Source organism: Equus quagga, chromosome 18, assembly GCF_021613505.1.
Source record: "Equus quagga isolate Etosha38 chromosome 18, UCLA_HA_Equagga_1.0, whole genome shotgun sequence".
Lineage (NCBI taxonomy): Eukaryota > Metazoa > Chordata > Mammalia > Perissodactyla > Equidae > Equus > Equus quagga.
In genome coordinates, this window is record NC_060284.1 from 1162283 (window position 1) to 1179709 (window position 17427).

General features: G+C 47.6%; 1 protein-coding gene across 8 annotated transcripts in view; it reads left to right on the forward strand.

Moving 5' to 3' along the window:
* The window catches only part of NFIA (nuclear factor I A), a 343081-nt gene that overhangs the window by 304872 nt on the left and 20782 nt on the right, over window positions 1-17427 (forward strand). For 4 of the 8 annotated variants that reach the window (XM_046645538.1, XM_046645540.1, XM_046645539.1 and 1 more), the window contains 2 exons: window positions 6906-6997; window positions 9234-9500. The exons of 2 other annotated variants lie outside the window; for them this stretch is intronic. In XM_046645538.1, coding sequence (XP_046501494.1) covers window positions 6906-6997; window positions 9234-9485 — 344 coding nt within the window. In that variant the 3' untranslated portion in view covers window positions 9486-9500. Of the gene's footprint in view, window positions 1-6905; window positions 6998-9233; window positions 9501-17427 lie in introns of those variants that run through there. 2 more of the 8 variants (XR_006886030.1, XM_046645541.1) reach the window with 1 other exon arrangement.

Sequence of the window (17427 nt, forward strand, 5' to 3'; positions counted from 1 at the left end):
GATAAATTCCCAGAAGTAGGTTTTCAGATTTATACTGCCTTTTGAGAGGCTGCACAAGCTCCCTCTTGAAAGAGGGAGGGATCCAATATATTGATCTAAGTTTCTTTTTTTTAGTAAACCTCAGCTGAATTCAGAATTTATTCCCTGTGGCTGTTTAATAGAACTTTCACCTGTGCCTACGCATATATGTTACTGCTTCTGATCAACAAATATGTTCTATCAATTGGACAACATAGCATACACAGAAAAATAAATGACAGCTATCGAACTCAGATTAGCCATCAGAAATCAGTTTAAATGAACTGAAACAAGGCTGTATTCTTACCCTTTGAAGTTATTATGAAAAAGAACATTATGGGCAGTTTTAATAGACTTTATACAGGGAGCACTCCTTGTGAAGCCACACAGATTTTGGTAACATAAGGTCAAAATATTGCCAGGTTACAAGTTGCTCTGATCCCCGTTCTCTCTGTGTGCACACGTGAATTGTCTCGTACCTTCCTTTCTGCATGTTTTACCCCAAATCACAGTGTGGCTGGAGCCCCCATTCCTTCTGAGGACCCTAAATAGAGGCAGAAACACCAGCGGAGCAAAGCCTCTGGCTGAATTGATTCTTCTCATGATTTCTCTGAACTGCTAGCAGATTAGACCTGTCTCGCACATTGTGGCTGTTTGTGTTGAGTAATGCTAATCTATTAAAGTTAGGATTCACGTGCTTTTCAAGAAGAAAGCTCATGGGTATGTTGTTCCGTAATAGCTTACTAGTGATAGGTAGGCTTTAGTCTCATGCCCTGAGGGCTGTGTCTCTTTCTTTGTGGGTAACTTGTTTGTAGAGACAGAAGATCTCAGAGATAATAGAACAAGGTAACTGACTGCACAGATGGGATCAAAATATGGGAATTCAGTGTGGTTATCTTCTAGATTCCAAACATCTGGATGAAAACTGCCACAGCCATCCCGTCACGTGGGATTTCTAACCCTCTGAGTATGGGCCGTGTGTCGGCAGAAGCTGAGTGTCTCCTTGGCTGCGTAAGGGTATTAGCAGGGCTAACCCAGGCCCTGCAGACTTGTCGATAATGATGGGTTTCTGTGAAGGAGACACACTCCAGTATCCTCCAGCATTTCTTTTGTCACCCTGCAAGAAATGGTGCTATTCAGGTTCCTAAATGACTTCAGTTATGATGGGTTTCATTTAGAAATTAGCCAATCTAGTTTCTAACAGTTTCTGCACTTTTTAGGAGTGAAAGTTTTCTCACAGGGCCTTTTTCTTTTTTAACATAGCATGATAGTACATTTGAGAAGACTCCAGAAACTATTTCAGTTAGGTATTCCGTCACCTCCCTGTTTCAGTTTGTGACTGGGTGCGTTCTCAGCACTTTTTCTTCACTGTCAGTGTCACTGATACACAGTTGGAGCGACACACAGCACCTGTTCAAGTTTGCCTTCCTAAACTCGTTTTGATTACTTCTGTCCCATAGCTAACATGTTTCTCAACAGGTAGTAGAGTCACCGTGAGACTATTTGGAAAGAAATAGAATTTCTGACTGTTTTAGAGGAAAATCCCCACCTGTGAATATGTCTGAGTTTCTGAAAACAAGGGAACAAGTGAAGTGAAATACATATTGGTATTTGAGATACGAAGGGGAAGATTTAGAGCCTGGGGGTGTCTAGTTGTCTTAATGGTGTTCAGAATAGAAATTTGATATCTATGTTTATTTTATAAATTGTTTCTTCCTCTTAAAAGAAAAATTCGGTAGACTTTCTCCTCCGTTTTCAAACATTCAGGTCTCCGACCTGCAGTTTTGCCTCCCTTGCCGTGTGGCACTGAAGCGTGCAGCGTCATCTCTTTCCCCACTTCTTGCGCCCAGCTCCTGCCTCCCTCCCTGGGCTTGGGCTGCCACCTCTATGGGCCCCCACCTGTCAGAACCCAAGGACCAACACGTCTGTGATGGCCATGGCTTCTGCCGTCCGCATCTCCGTAAAGCTCGTCCTGTCCCCTGCCATGTGTCACGTGTCTGTCCTTTTATATTTTTTCAACACTCACATCTTCGTTTCCTGTGCTCATCTCACCCGTTAGATTCTAACACGTTGAGGATAGCTGTGCATCCTGCTCACCTTTGTATCTCCTGTGATGCTCAGTACAGAGCCTGGCACACAGCCAGTGTCCGCCAGAGATGCACAGACGGATGGAGAAGGGATGTGGGTGTGTCACGAGTCTCTCTGAGGTGCACCCCAGAGGTGACCTGGTGGGGTTCAGGGTGTGAAGAATGGCGCTCCCACCTTCCCCATGGTTGGCGTATGATGGAGGGAGCGCCTCTCTTTGGACTCCTGTGCGATTGTTGGCCAGCTGCGGGTTGAGGGGACTTCGTTGCCTCCCATGTCTGGAGGTAAATTCAGAGCTCAGGGCTCACCAGGCCTCTCACCTTTTCTTTTCTGCCAGGTGCCACATGTGTCATTTGCCCCCTGGCTACTGTGGAAGAGCTGGCCACAGCCCTGCCCAGTCAGGTCATCCCAGGCAGATGACCACTCGCCCGTGGGCGCTAGAAGGGCTCATCCAGGGCAGCCGTCCTCTCGCACCCATGCTCCATACAGCAGCCCGCCCACACGTCCTCCCTCCCTGCCTTTCCATGATCGCACATTTCAGCACTTAGCCTGACCCAGACCTCGACTCTGTCTGCCTGCTCCAGACGCGCGATGCAGACTCACATTTTCTCATTTGTCTGACTTGAGTGATTTTATTGATAAGGTTTTTATCTGAAAGAAACATCAACTGACATTTGTACAAATACTTTAACATCTTGATATCCTCTTCTTCAGTCATATTTTTCTCAAAAACAGGAAAGCTCCAAGCCTTTTTGTTCAAAACAGTTTGGCCACCTTTGTAACACCATAGTCAGGTAGGACTGTGGGGCGAAGGCCGTTAAAGATTCCCAACTGATTGATCTGGGATTACCGCACTTCCTTTGTCTAGATGCATCCCTCATTCCTTCTTATTCAGAAAAAGGAAAACACAAAGCAAAACCTGACACCTTGGGAACATGAAAGTCGGCCTCTGTCTGCTTGCAGGCGGGTAGTCACATGCACTTCTGGGGACACTGGCCGAGCTCTTGCAGGGACACCTGCACTGTCAGGAGGGACAGTGCTTGTGGGCGATCTCTGCCAGTCTTCCTGCCCACCCCACAGCCCCCAGAGACAGAGTCCCCTTAAAACTATTGCTCATAAAGAAAGAGAATGCTCTTGAACCATTCCTCAACTGCTCACCCTGAGGCAGGCCCTGTGTTGCTAAGTGAAGGGTTATAGAATTAGCAATGCATATGATGCATGAAAATACAGAAGAATGGGGTTTTCTGGATATGAGGTCGAATTCTGGTTTGAATGTTGATACTTAAACCACTGCGGGTAAGGCCACACTAAGACTCTTGGATGACATGAAGAAAGACATTACAAAGAGGAAAAATATGAGCAAATTAGTGCAAATAAGACCTGGTGGAAGCTTCTTATAGGAATGTTCTTCTATAACATTAGGAAAATGGTCTGTGGCGATATTGCTCATGTAGGTAAAATGGCTGCTAAAAAAGAAAACGTTTCTGTTTCAGACGCAGCCAAATAATAACTTGGTTTCTAATAGTCGTGTTTGCCATGAGGACCTTTACAATGAGATTATATAAGCAAATCGATTCCCCTGTTGACTTTATCAGAAAATTATCAAATATCCCTGAGCCTTCCCTCTAGAATCCTCAAAAATGCCCACAGTAATCTTCACAGAAAGTTATTTTCTGGATTTCCTGATTTCCTGAAGCTCTTGCTGCAGCATTTGCTTATTGAAGTTGTGAGTAAGGCAAGAACTATAATTAAGAAAGATGTGAATGTGGTATCATGGCATAGTAAACACAGTTGTGTGTAATTAATTACCACGTAGCCCCTTTACCTGATTTTGTATTCGTGTTGAAAGTTCCTAACTGTGCATGTATAATTGATTCATTATGCTATATGTGGTTGTTTTAATAAAAAGTGTCAGTTGAGGTTTTTGTTCAACAGCGTAACTCCCGTATTCCACTGTTTCTTTGGGAAAATCAAGTTCGCTTATGTCATATCATTTTTGGAACTACGTCCTGTTGTAGGTGAACGCTCTGCCTGTTGTAGCTATGATAATGGAAGATGAGTCAGAATTTCTCTCTTCCTTCCCTTGTTTTTCCTGTGTCCTTGATTTTTCCCAGAAGCTGGCTTTCTATAAAATAAATTTCCCTGGGCACCATTTGTTCCATTCGGTAACTTGGGTACTTAGAGATCCCCAGATTTCTGTAGTTGTGTTATCCTTTTGAAAAAAAAAAAAATGCAGACACACTGCCATCTCTCTCACCATTGCTCTCTTTTCTAAAAACCAGAATAAACGTTGGAGCAGTTTCAGTAACCCGTAAGAGCACAAAAGGCCTTCTGAGGTGTTTTGAAACTAGGACTGCAAGGCTTGTCTTGTGATTGAAGAAGAGAAAATATCCAGCTGTTAGCCTCATAATAATTTTGAGTAGCTGAGTTATTTGTGTGCTAATCCTTCTTTCAAATGGAGAAATTTAGGTCTGGCAGAAATAGAGAATGGGATGTTATATAAACCTTTCCAGATGTAGTAAACTTGCTGTGGTCAGTGGAGAACTATCTTCACACAAAAAGGAAAAACAGAAAGAATGCCCTGTATCCCAGGGTCGGTCAGCATGCCCATGTCTGCTGTCACCGACATGTTAGGATGTCGTGGGAAGTCCTACTGCCTGTCTACAATACAATGCAGGTGATGCTCGCAGGTCTGCCAGGACCTGCAGGCCAAGGACTCGGGTTCAGCCTCTGTCGCCGGTCACTTAGCACCTTAGTGTTTTCTTCATGCCTTTTTGTTCTTTCTCAACCTACCTACCTAGTCACCTGTGACAGAACGCTTTTTTCTCTTAATCACTAACAGGTTTAACAGGTTATTTCATCTACTAGCTTCCTCCTCCTCTCTCCCACATCCTCTTTGTGCCCTAGGAGCAGGCAAATACTATGCCAGTAATTATAGTCCATCATTTTCAACATATAACTTTCTGTTGAGACTTCTTTTTTTTTTTTCCTTTTTCTCCCCAAAACCCCCCGGTACATAGTTGTATGTTCTTCGTTGTGGGTCCTTCTAGTTGTGGCATGTGGGACGCTGCCTCAGCATGGCTTGATGAGCAGTGCCATGTCCGCGCCCAGGATTCGAACCAACGAAACACTGGGCCGCCTGCAGTGGAGTGCGCAAACTTAACCACTCGGCCACGGGGCCAGGCCCTGTTGTGACTTCTTAAAGCATATCAAAGTAAAGGCTAAATGGAGGCATCAATAAAGAATATTTTACTGAGCTTTTAAAAAGTTAAATTTGCCCCATACCAGTGAGTGAGAGGCACATACAGAATGGCTAAATGCAGAGGTATTTCTCAAATCTGCTCAAGTTACTCTGACATAGGATAGGCTAGGGAGGAAGTCACTAGATTCACATTGCTAGACAATACAACACCTCATACATTGAGATCATTGTATCTAATGCTATTATCGGACAAATGCTACAACAACATAGAGTTTCTTATTAATAGACGTCAGTGGACCCTCCTGTGCATCCTGTGTTCCGTGCTGGTTTAACACAGCCACACCAAGTGACCAGCACAGATCTGTGTGGGTGACCTAGCTCTTCCCAAAGATGACCAACATGACTTGGGCCAGATTGGTGGAAATTTTATCTCTAGATGTATTTAACAAGGGGAAAAGAAGTTGGAGCAGTTTTCTATAAAAAAGAAAATCAAAGTAAGAGAAACAGATGATGTCAATAAGGGAAAAAAAAAATCTGGCAAAGGAATTTGATATTATTCCCTCAGTCATCTGTGTTTTTAAAAATAGCAAATCTTTTTCATCTTTTAGATGATGTGTGTAGAATTAGTCCAAAAATCTTAGGCTTTTTACAAGTATTGTTAAGAAATTTGAAATTAAGCAATAGTCAATCTAAAAATTCTAGTACAAGGAAAGAATATAGATAAATCATTGGAGTTGTGGTAAAGAAATGAATTGTAGGACACCCAGAAAATAAATTGTCCATTTGGATTTATAAGCTAGTGAAACACCAAAGCCACTGAATTTTTTCTCCCTAAAGTAGAGCGAAGCTCTTAAATATAAATAGAAAAACCAGCAACGAGACTTCCGTGTGCTATGAATGGGAGAGTGAACTGAAGTGTGGTACCTGAGGTTCCAGTGTCACATCTTGGCTTACACGGGCTCTTGAGTTTGTGCCTAAATAGAGGGGTTCCAGCCTGGGAAGATGACAAATGGTAATATTTTAAGCACATTTTGTGCATCATAAAGATTCTGGACACTCTACTGGGCCTATAAAGACAGCCTTTTCTAAATGGTTTTCCACCTCCTTTTTGGAGAACCCATTAATTCCTTCTATAAAGACTCCTCTTGGATGTTTAGCTTTGGAGGCACAGGAACACTTTATGATTTTTAGGAGTGTAATAGTCTGAACGGCAAGGTTGTTCAAGAAACTGCTTCCCTCCCTTTCTGCCTAATTTCTTTCTCCCTGTGCTCCAAAGACTAGGAGATCTCTGGCTGACCAAGAGCTCGTATTTAACTCAGAAGGCAGATCCTGCATGTTCTCATTTGTCTGATGGAAGGAGAGAAGAGCTCGTCTGAGCACCAGTTTGACACTGTTTTACTCTGGCAGTCTTCGGAAGCCAACACCCTCTCCCTCTCGACTGTCTAAAATGCCCTTGCTAGCCAGGTCCCTTTGCCAGCTACAGCGTTTGCACATTTCCTTGTTAATCAGCTGCGTAGGCTCGGAGACTGTGTGTTTTGGTGTTGTTTGTGTGTGCAATCTCGTGCTGCTTCCTGAACGCATGTGTCCCTTCCCTTCACAGCCTACTCGACACCCAGCACCTCCCCCGCAAACCGATTCGTCAGTGTTGGACCACGGGATCCAAGCTTTGTAAATATCCCTCAACAGACACAGGTGGGCCGCTCTCCTCTTTTCTGTATGTGGTGCAGCTCGTTTTATTCATCAGGTGCACTGTAACCTGTCTGTTGGCACAGCAGGCTGCCTGTCCCAGCCCCTGTCGGTCCCCTCTCCCCCCAACCCCACCATCCCGCCCTTCAGCCATGTCCATGTGTTCTCAGAAAATGTTGCTGCAGTTTTTCTTTCTTGTATTGGAGGGGTAGAAGAGGAGGGCTTCTGTGCCAGAACCGCTTTTGCTGTGGCAGGAAAGGCTTCTCGATGTTAGGTGGTGTGTGCTCCCTCCTCTAGGAATTCCTGTCTCTAGAGTGAGCCGGCGGGAGGAGGCCCCACGGGAGGGGAGGCAAGCTTGGTTGCCTTTGACATCACTGTGCATGCTGGGAATGAGAGATCAGCCACTCTGTAGTCATTGTGGGGTCCCCAGCAACCTGGCAGACTTTCAGAAAGAAAAGATGGAAAGGTTTCCTGAGCCCTCTTAAGTTGCTGGTGTTGGTGCAGAAACAGGAGATGTTTGTTACTGGCTACACTGGCCACTGGGGAGCAAGGTGCAGTGAGATGGGAGGGGTTGTCTGTGAATATAATGTCATAGTTTGAGGTGACTGAGAAAAGAGTATGCCAGGACATTTATAGCTTGTTTTTCAATAGATAGTTGGTGTTTTGTGCTAGTATAGGTCAAGGAGAAAAAATCTCTCTTAAAAGTTTTAGAATGGCTGCTCTTAACTGAGAAACAATGAAAGGTTTTTGGAGTTTAAGGTAGTGGATATAGAGACATTTAGAGGTTTGTTAAATAGAATTAGATTCAAGTTTTCAAAGAAACTACCCTCTAATGTCCTAATTAGAACATGACCATATTATAACTGACATAAAGAAAGTATTTTCTCTGTGAGGGGTTTGAAGCAGTTCTCCAAGATGTTTTGCACCTGGGCCTGAGTGTGCAAGCTCCAGACATGTAATTCAGAGCTGTTGGTCTGTCCGTGAGACTGTGGCTTGGTGTCCTGCTCAGGTGGGTTTGCCTTCCTGGGCCCATCTGCGCGCTCTATGGAGGGTTTTAGTTTTTGGCTGTGTCGGCAGTGCAAGTTAAACTGTCTCGCATCTGAAGCCTTCCTTCCACTGAAGCAGGTCCCAAGAGTAGAGCCTCAGAGGAGGCGTCTGGAGGAAAGGGAGCCCAGGGGAGGAGAAACCCCACTCTTGAACCCCGACTTCTGCTGTTTCTCCTGACTGGCGTGTACATGGCATCTGGGATTGACCTCTCCCATTCAGCACCCCCCATAAGATTGTTTATGTTTATCATTCCCTTTCCCATAGCTTCAAATACTGAACTGGTGAATTTGAAACTGAATGATTACTTAAGTGCATTAAAATAGAAGAGCATCATTTCATTTTGTACCTGGGTCAGGGTTCGGGTTCAGTGAGTCAGGAGAACTGGGGACAGTGACCCTGTGTGATGATTGCTTTGCTCAAAGCACTGTGTGCTCAGGCTGCTTCATAAGAACCTCAGAGTGCAGTTTGGAAACGTGCTGCTTGTGTTCCACATGGTGTTTCACGTAAGCTGCGAGTCCCAGCACTGCAGTTGTACTCCGTGTTCCGTTCAGTTGTTTCTCGACAATCAAAACGTCTTCTATTCCAATATGGCTTTGTGCCACAAATGCCTTATTTAACCCAGAAATGGACGCTTCATGATGTTGACCACAAAAATTCAATTCTTAAAAATCCAGATTTTCCACACATCTGGATGAATGATGTCATGTAGACCCAATATTGGCATCTGGAACTGTATTTTTTGGTTTCCATTAAATATTTGGCACTGTAGGACAACAGCCTAGATGTTCCTTATCACAGTGACACCTGCCACATTGGCCTGAAGGAAGCCGTCCCCACTCATCTCATGAGAAACTGTGCTGATGGAGTTACATTTTTCCCAAAGAAATATATACTGAGGTAAAAATTATGTACTCTAAATATTTTAATTTTAAGGTGTATGTATGGACTCTTCTTTTAAAACAAGGAACTACTTTCTGGAGCCATTTAAAGTGTTAGACATGTATAGATATAGGTAATAAATATAATATACTTTAAAGAATAAGCTCCTTTTTGAGAGGACATCAGTTCATAAAAGGGATTTTTTTAAGGCATAATTTGAATGTGGCCTGCAGATTAATTTCCTAGGCAAGCTTGCATTTTTCTATATTGGTATTTCTCTTAATAAGGCATGAAATTTGTATTAATTGAATTACAGGAAAGGTTTTTCTGGGAAAACAAAATTTTACTTTCTGCCCTTGGAGAAGTAAAAATTGACAAGTCACGCGAGCAGATGCTTGAGCTTTATGGATGCAGAAGAGCGGCCCTGCCCATGAATCCACAAACCAGTGCTAAGTCGGACGGCCTGCTTTCTTTGAGGCCGTTGCTGGGGGAGGCCTCCTCAGGGCCCACAGCGCCGAGCCGCAGGAGCAGATGGGATACAGTCTGTTTTCCAGCAGACAGAACTTGAACTAGTAATGCATGGACTTTTTTTTTTTAATTTTTATTGAGATTATGATAGTTTACAACCTTGTGAAATTTCAGTTGTACATTATTCTTAGTCAGTCATGTTGTAGGCGCATCACTTCACCCTTTGTGCCCACCCTCCACTCCTCCTTTCCCCAGTAGCCACTAATCTGTTCTCTTTAGTTACATGTTTAACTTCCTCATATGAGTGGAGTCATACAGAGATTGTCTTTCTCTCTCTGGCTTATTTCACTTAACATAATTCCCTCAAGCTCCATCCATGTTGTTGTGAATGGGACGGTTTTATCCTTTTTTATGGCAGAGTAGTATTCCATTGTGTATATATACCATATTTTTTTTATCCAATCATCAGTTGATGGGCACTTAGGTTGCTTCCATGTCTTGGCTATTGTAAATAATGCAATGCATGGACATTTTAAGTAGGTACCTTTCAGTTTATCATAAGACCTTTCTTTAAGAAGAGTTCTTTGATTATGCATATCCTCTATGTATTGAGCATTTTCTAGGTACATTATCCAACTAATCTTTACAGCCACCCAATAAGATAGATAGAGTTATCTCCACTTTATAGAGGTGGAAGCTGAGACCTAAAGAGACTATTGATTTTCGTAAGCTATCCAGTGGTGAGGAGTGGAGCAAGAATTTGTTCCCAGGGGCCAGCCTGGTAGCGCAGCAGTTAAGTTGGCACATTCGGCTTCTCGGCAGCCCGGGGTTTGCCAATTCAGATCCCAGGTGCAGACAGGACACCGCTTGGCAAAAGCCATGCTGTGATAGGTGTTCCACGTATAACACAGAGGAAGATGGGCATGGATGTTATCTCAGGGCCAGTCTTCCTCAGCAAAAAGAGGAGGATTGGCAGTAGTTAGGTCAGGGCTAATCTTCCTCAAAAAAAAAAATGTTCCCAATTTTGTCTGACTCCAAGACCTGTCCTCTCTAACCAGTGTACTGTACTGCCTCATGAGCTGGTGAGCACCTTTCTCCATGGATATTCAGAGACAGATGCTCAAATCTCAGTAATAATACTGGCATATTCTCTGCCTTTGAATCTGAGATTGCATTAAAATCTAACCATTATATACCCAAATTGAAAGCAAGATCTCAAAGAGATATTTGTACACCCGTGTTCTTAGCAGCATTATTCACAATAGCCAATTGATGGAATCAACTCAAGTGTCCATGGACAGATAAATGGATAAACAAAATGTAGTATATATATTGTATTGTGTATATACCCTTTTAATGTGGCATAATACATATTATTCAGCCTTAAAAAAGAAGGAAATTCTGACAGATGCAACAAAATGGATGAACCTTGAAGACGTTGTGCTGAGTAAAAGAAGCCAGACACAAAAAAACAAATACTGTGTGATTCCATGTACTTGAGGTCCCGAGAGTGGTCAAATTCACAGAGACAGAAAGTATGATGGTGGGTGCCAGGGCTGGGGGTGGGGAATGGAGAGTCGTCGTTAATGGGCACAGTTTCAGTTTTGCAAGATGAAAAGAATTCTGGAGATGGACAGTGGTAATGGTTGCACAACAGTGTGAATGTACTGAATGCCACTAAACTGTCCACGTAAAATAGTTAAGATGGGCAGGGGCTGGCCCAGTCACATAGTGGTAAAGTTCATGGCTCCACTTTGGTGGCCCAGTATTCATGGGTTTGGATCCCAGGCACAGACCTACATACCACTCATCAAGCTGTGCTGTGGCAGCGTCCCATATACAAAAGAGGAAGATTGGCACAGATGTTAGCTCAGGGACAATCTTCCTCAAGTAAAAAGAGGAAGATTGGCAATAGATATTAGCTCAGGACCAATCTTCTTCACCAAAAAAAATAACAATAATAATAATAGAAGGGTAAAATTTATGTTATCTGTATTTCACCACGATTTTTAAAATGGAATCTTTAGATAAACTCTCGTGGCCCTTTCACCTTGTAAGAGTCTAAAATTCTGTAAAACAGCCAGGAAAAATGGCCTGTTTATCAACAAAATCCACTGTAATTGTGTGCTGACCTCTGAAAGCACTAATTCTCACGTCCGACACATAGTGGGTAGTCAGCATATATTGGTTGAATCTAAATGATTCACAGGGAAGTTTAAAAATAATGACTTTTTCTTATTACAGTCACAACACATGTTAATTGTGGAAAATACAGATGGGAAAAATAATGAAAGTCACTTGTAGTCCTACTGTTAACATTTCTGTATAAGTCCCTCCAGACTGTTCCCTGCATACAAATGTATTGCAAAATGAGATCATATTATATACACTGTGGCTAACCTGCCGTTTCTTCCCCTTAACAATACATTATGGCCTTCTTTCCATGTAAATTGGAAAAATTGAATATTGGCTTTTATTGCACCTATTCATCATCTGTAATGATTAGTAGGGAAAGATAACATGGATAATTGAAAGCCATTTTTCCTCCTCCATCCCTTGCAAGTCTGTTTTTTCTCCAGAGAATTCCTCCCTTCACTGAGACAGAATTGCCTTCTCTCTCTTGAGCCTTGCCTGGAGCTAGTTTTCTTTCACACTGCCGTCCAGTTGTGTGATGTGTCGCACCCCAGCTTTGGGCTCTGTTCGAACACTCCTACCACGGTGTCCGTCCCTTCCTCACCCCATGTGTCTGCTGCCTCTGCTGCTGCCGTTATCTGCCTCCTCCTCCTCTAGTTTGTAACCCACCATTAACATGGGGGGGTGGCCGCCTCCCTGCATGCAGCCTTAGGACTCCCATCTGTTCTGAGAAACCATGACTGCTTGTCCCACTGGACTTGCTTATTTTTCACCATGTCCCCTGGCAGTTGATATTAACATGCAGAAAAGTCTCTGGGGCGGAGAGTTATTTACTTCACTTTGGACACTGTTAGGTCCCCTGCACACCCACTGAATAATGTAATTTAATAGAGAACATGCCATCATCTCAAATAGCAGAAAGCCAGTGGCCGTTTCAATTGCATCCCGTAATTTAATCTGATCCCTGAAAATGGGAGCCATTAAGAGGAGGCATTTATTTAGAGAAAAAAAGTTAATATTTCATCGTCAGGTAATAAATAGAAATACCAGTTCCCACACAGGAGGACTGAGCAAAGAACTCGTTTGATTCAAGTTCTAGTTTAATCAGAATGTTCAAATAAAATGGTTAACCCGGAAGAACTCCAACAAAGACGAATTCTTTAAAATGAAAAATGAGGGCAAACAATATTAAAAACAGGCATTTCTCCCCTGCCACCCAAGTCTATCACTGTTCTTCATCAAGAGAATTGTGGTAGCTGAAAAGCTGTTTAAAACCAAATTACTATTTGGGTTATTGGCAGAGTCGCTTGGCGTGGCCTGGGCCTGACTGGTTGACAAAAAGGCACAGGTGCACTAACTTTTGCGTAGTAAATCATCCAGCCGCCTGACTTGCAGTGTGACTCGTGGCGTGACTGCCTCTGCCTCGTGAAATTTACATATGTACACACAAGCCACACGCCGGCTGTGCCGGAAGCCACTGATCTGGAGCAGTCCCTGCGTAGCTGAGTGATGGGCACAGCACCCATCGTCTGCCCGCGGTGGGCTCGCAAGGAACATGGGCAGGTGGCGACTATGGGGAGCGTTTCGATCTGTTGCCATTCTGTGTGTCACATTCCTGAAGCTCTGCCTGAGGAACCAAAGCTTAGGCAGTCTGCAGAATTCCTAGGCCCCTTTCGTCAGTCACTTGCCACATCTTACTATATTCCCAACCTCCAGAATGCGGGGAACAATTCTCCTCAAGCTGTTTGAAGTCAACTGGAGGAAGCAGATGTAAAGAAGTAGTGGTAATGACCACAACAGCACATTCGCGATGTGGTGTGACACTGGTTACAGCACGGATTGCCTAAGAGTGTACAAACACTACCTCTGGTTCTTTTGAGTCTTAGATTCTGTTGGAGAAAGGAAGTGCTTCACACCCACTGAACACTCAACGAATAGTAGCTTGAACTGTTTGGTGGACAACTCAGCTTTGATCTGGAAGCAATATTTTCTGGATTACAAAGTATTTTCTCATTTGATCTTAAGAGCAACCCTTTGTAGTAGGCAGAACAATTATTATTGTTACCCCCATTATGCAGATTGAAAAACTGAAGTTTAAAGAGAGGAAGTGACTTCCCCAGAACCACAGAGCCAGGGGTCGGTAGAGCCGGGACATGAGCCCACTTCTGTCTCCACGGCCCACGCCCCTTCAGTGTGCCCGTCAGGGAGGGACGTGGTGAGCCTCTCTGCCCGTCCTCGAGTGCTGCATGTGGACATGGGCAGCACCCACCTGCCAGATGCTGGATCTAAAGCAGCCATCCAGCAAATTAGGAAAATCCCCACGAGACCATAACCCTGTGGATTCTTCCGTTGAGCATCTCCCCTAGAGGCTCCCCCAGCCTGACTGAGGCACATCTGTTCTCCCCTGCACGACTTTCCTCCCCTCAAGCCAAACTGTGCCAAGGCAGAAGAGTCTTCCCCAGGGGAGACAGTGTCTCTGAGGGTGGCAACGGCTGCCGGCAAGGGAACGCGTCCCCCAGACTCTGACGGGAAAGGCGTTGCCTGGTCGTTTTTCTCCTGCGTCCTTGGCTCCAGCTGTGGTGTTGGACAGTGAGCGGCACCTCGCTGAGGTGAGCTACTCAGGCCGTCTGCCCCGCTCCCATCACTGTGGGCAGGAGCAAACTCCCAGCCTCCACCTCCCACAGCAGCCTGGAGGTTCTGCACACGGACTCGGAGCTGACTCACTGACAGGCTACGAGACACTCCTGAAATAAATTTCTCAATCAACAGAACCTTTGTCTTTCAGGTTTTAACTTGGCAGCACGTTGTAGATGTCCTCAGCCACAAGGTTCACTTCTGGACACAGCGACAGCGTCAGTTCTAGGCGCCAGTCTCCATCTTCTCCCTCGGTTCTGATGCTGCAGTGGCCCCATCACCTTTAACCACATTTTGGTTTGGGGTTAGCACTTTTGTTTGTTTGCTTTTTGCCTTGCTCCAAAAAGATTTAGAAAAGCTTCTTAGTTGAAGCAAATTGATGATTGTTGAAAGAATTGAGGTGCCTCCGTGGGATCGGGTGCACAATAGGTTCTCAGTGAACACTGGTTCCTTCCTTGCTCCCTTCCTCTCCAGCACTAAAATGAGATCAGTGGCACCGGACGAGAAGAGAAGAGTGATATTTCACAGGATATTTTAAATTTCATAGAGGAACAATGGTGAACAATCTGGTATCCACTGAATTAGCCCTTGGGATTTTGGGGAAAAGGGGACAGGAAATTGAGGGGGACGGAGCTTGAAAAGAAGCTGAGAACTGGTGTGGAGAATTGAGAAGAGTTAGATGAGAGCTTGAGGATAGCCTTACAGTGAAGTCAGAAAACCGTAGTAGCCACTGCAGAGCAGCTGTCAGCATTTCCAGTCTTTACACGGGTCTTGATAAGGATGCTCCTGGTCCGTGGAAGTTCCAGGATAGTGAGGGAAATGTACTGGGTGCTCATGGTCTCCTTTGTTTGCGGGGAACAGGAAAGAGTCACGAATTGAAGGGTAGGGTAGACCTGTGCTCACATCCCATTCATCAGAGTGGTCCTGGACACGTTATCCCTTAAAATTCAATTTCCTCATCTCAAAGTGAAGGCAACAGTACTGGCTACCTCCTAGAAGAAAATGCAAGTAAGTGTGGTTTAGGCCAGTTGGGGCTATTTTTCTCACAGGACAAGAAATCTGTCGAGAGTGGTTGTGGGCATTGTTTCGGCTGCTACATGATGCCAGCAGGAGCCGTGCTCTTTCTCACGTTCTGCTCTGTCATCCTTAGCATGTGCTCCTTTCGTCCTCATGCTTGGTGCCTCTGATTGCAAAATGGCTCCTGCAGCTCCAGATGTCATGCGCGTATCGTACCCCATTACCCCTCTTCTATCGGGGAAACAAAGGGCCTCCATACTGCTTCCTGTTAGCAAATTTCTAGTTAGGTGTCACTGACTAAAACTAAATCACATTTTAATCTTTAGCTGCAAAGGATGCTAGGAGGCCAGCACAGACTTACCTTGTTTGGCTAAGATGATGATCCACTGGGCAGGGCTGGTTACGTTATTGTCCCTCGGCGACAGTGCCTCAGGGAAGAGGGGCCGTAGGTGGTGGTCAGCTCCCACGGGGCCTGCCTGTTCCCTGTGCACAGCCCCTGGTGGGGCCGCACCCGACTCCTGCGTCTCCGGCTGCCGTCTGTGCAGTGCCCCGGCCCGCTCGTCCCTCTGTCTGGGAGACGGCCGTGTGGGGCGGGAGGTGAGGGCTCACGCAGCCCCGTCGCGGGCCAGCCCCGGGCAGCAGCACTGGCGTCTGGTGCAGGGCTGGTCAGGCGCTCCTGGAGCCGGGCCTCGGGGCCTGCGCTCGGCGCCGCTCCCCAGCCGGCCGCGGGCTCTGGGCTTGTCGTCTGGGACTTGGAGCCAGATGCTTCCTTCGCAGAAGGGCGCCTGGTTCGCTGGGCCGGAGTCGGCAGAGCCGAGCGCAGGAAGATGCTCCCGGGCGCTGAGGAGGGGCCGCCTGGGGCTGGCCCCACCGCCACAGCCCCTGCTGGGGAGCCGGGTGCTCCCGCTCTGCCCGTGGGGTTCCCCGGAGGAGGGCGCCCCCGGCCTCGGAGGAGCTGAGAGCTGGAGGCTCCTCGCCGCAGCTCAAGCCGGCGTCGGGCGATTTGGGCGGACGCTCTGCGGGCTGCTGCCCGGCCACCTGCTCAGCCCCGCGCCCCTGTCCGAGGCCGCCCTCCGGGCCCAGCCTGCGCGGAGCCCCTGGCCCAGGGGCCTAGCTGAGACTCCTCCTCAGGCCCTCGGCGCCTTGACGGCTCTGCACGCTGCCGCGGCCTGGCCTCGCTCGTGAGCCTCGGGAGCTCGGGAGGAGCCTGGCCCTGGGCCCGCCCTCGGCGGAGGCTGCGTGTGGGGGCTTCCACAGCCCGGCCCGGACGCTGCCTCCAGCCGCTGCGCTGCCTGGGCGGGAGGGCTGAGGCCGGCCCCTCTGTGCCGCCCTTGCGCGGAGCCCTGGCCACGGGTGCGGGTGGGCAGCGAGGCTGGGGGCGGAGGAACAAGACAAGAAAAAGGCCGGGAGGGAGAGCCACCCCGGGGGGACCTGCCATCTGGGCCGAGTACAGGGGCAGGGGACGAGCGTCTGACCCGGGCTCCCGGCCCGCCCCCACTCCCAGGTCTGCGGGCGTCTCGGCGGAGGAGAGCGGAGCTCAGTGAGCCCAGCCTGGGCTGGAGGGGCCGGCGGCACGCACGACCCAGTCCCCACTAGGCCTTCCCACAGACGGGGGAGAGGAGGAGGGCGGCCGCTGAAGGGTGTGGCGCCCACAGTACGGCCGCCTCCGGGGAGAGCCCGGCACCGCGCAGGGCGATTCCGCAGAAGGCCACGCGGGAGCGGCTCGGAGGAGCCAGACATGCTTGGCGCGCGGAGCATTCCGTCCCGGGAAGGGGCCCAATCGCCAGTGTGCCGAACAATCTGCCATCTTCTGCGTGTCTGTCAGTGAAGCGGATGACGGGGGCGCTGCGTGACGGGGGCGCTGGGTGACGGGAGCGCTGGGTGATGGGGCCGCTGCGTGAGGGGGCCCCTGCGTGACGGGGTCGCTGGGCGACGGGGGCGCTGCGTGATGGGGCCGCTGGGTGAGGGGGCCGCTGTGTGACGGGGACGCTGGGTGACGGGGGCGCTGCGTGACGGGGCCGCTGGGTAAGGGGGCCGCTGGGTGATGTGGACACTGCGTGACGGGGACGCTGGGTGACTGGGTCGCTCGGTGACGGGGCCGCTGGGTGAGGGGGACGCTGCGTGACGGGGCCGCTGGGTGATGGGGACGCTGGGCTCTGGGACCGCTGCGTGACGGGGCCGCTGGGTGACTGGGTCGCTGGGTGAGGGGGCCGCTGCGTGACGGGGCCGCTGGGTGATGGGGACGCTGGGCTCTGGGA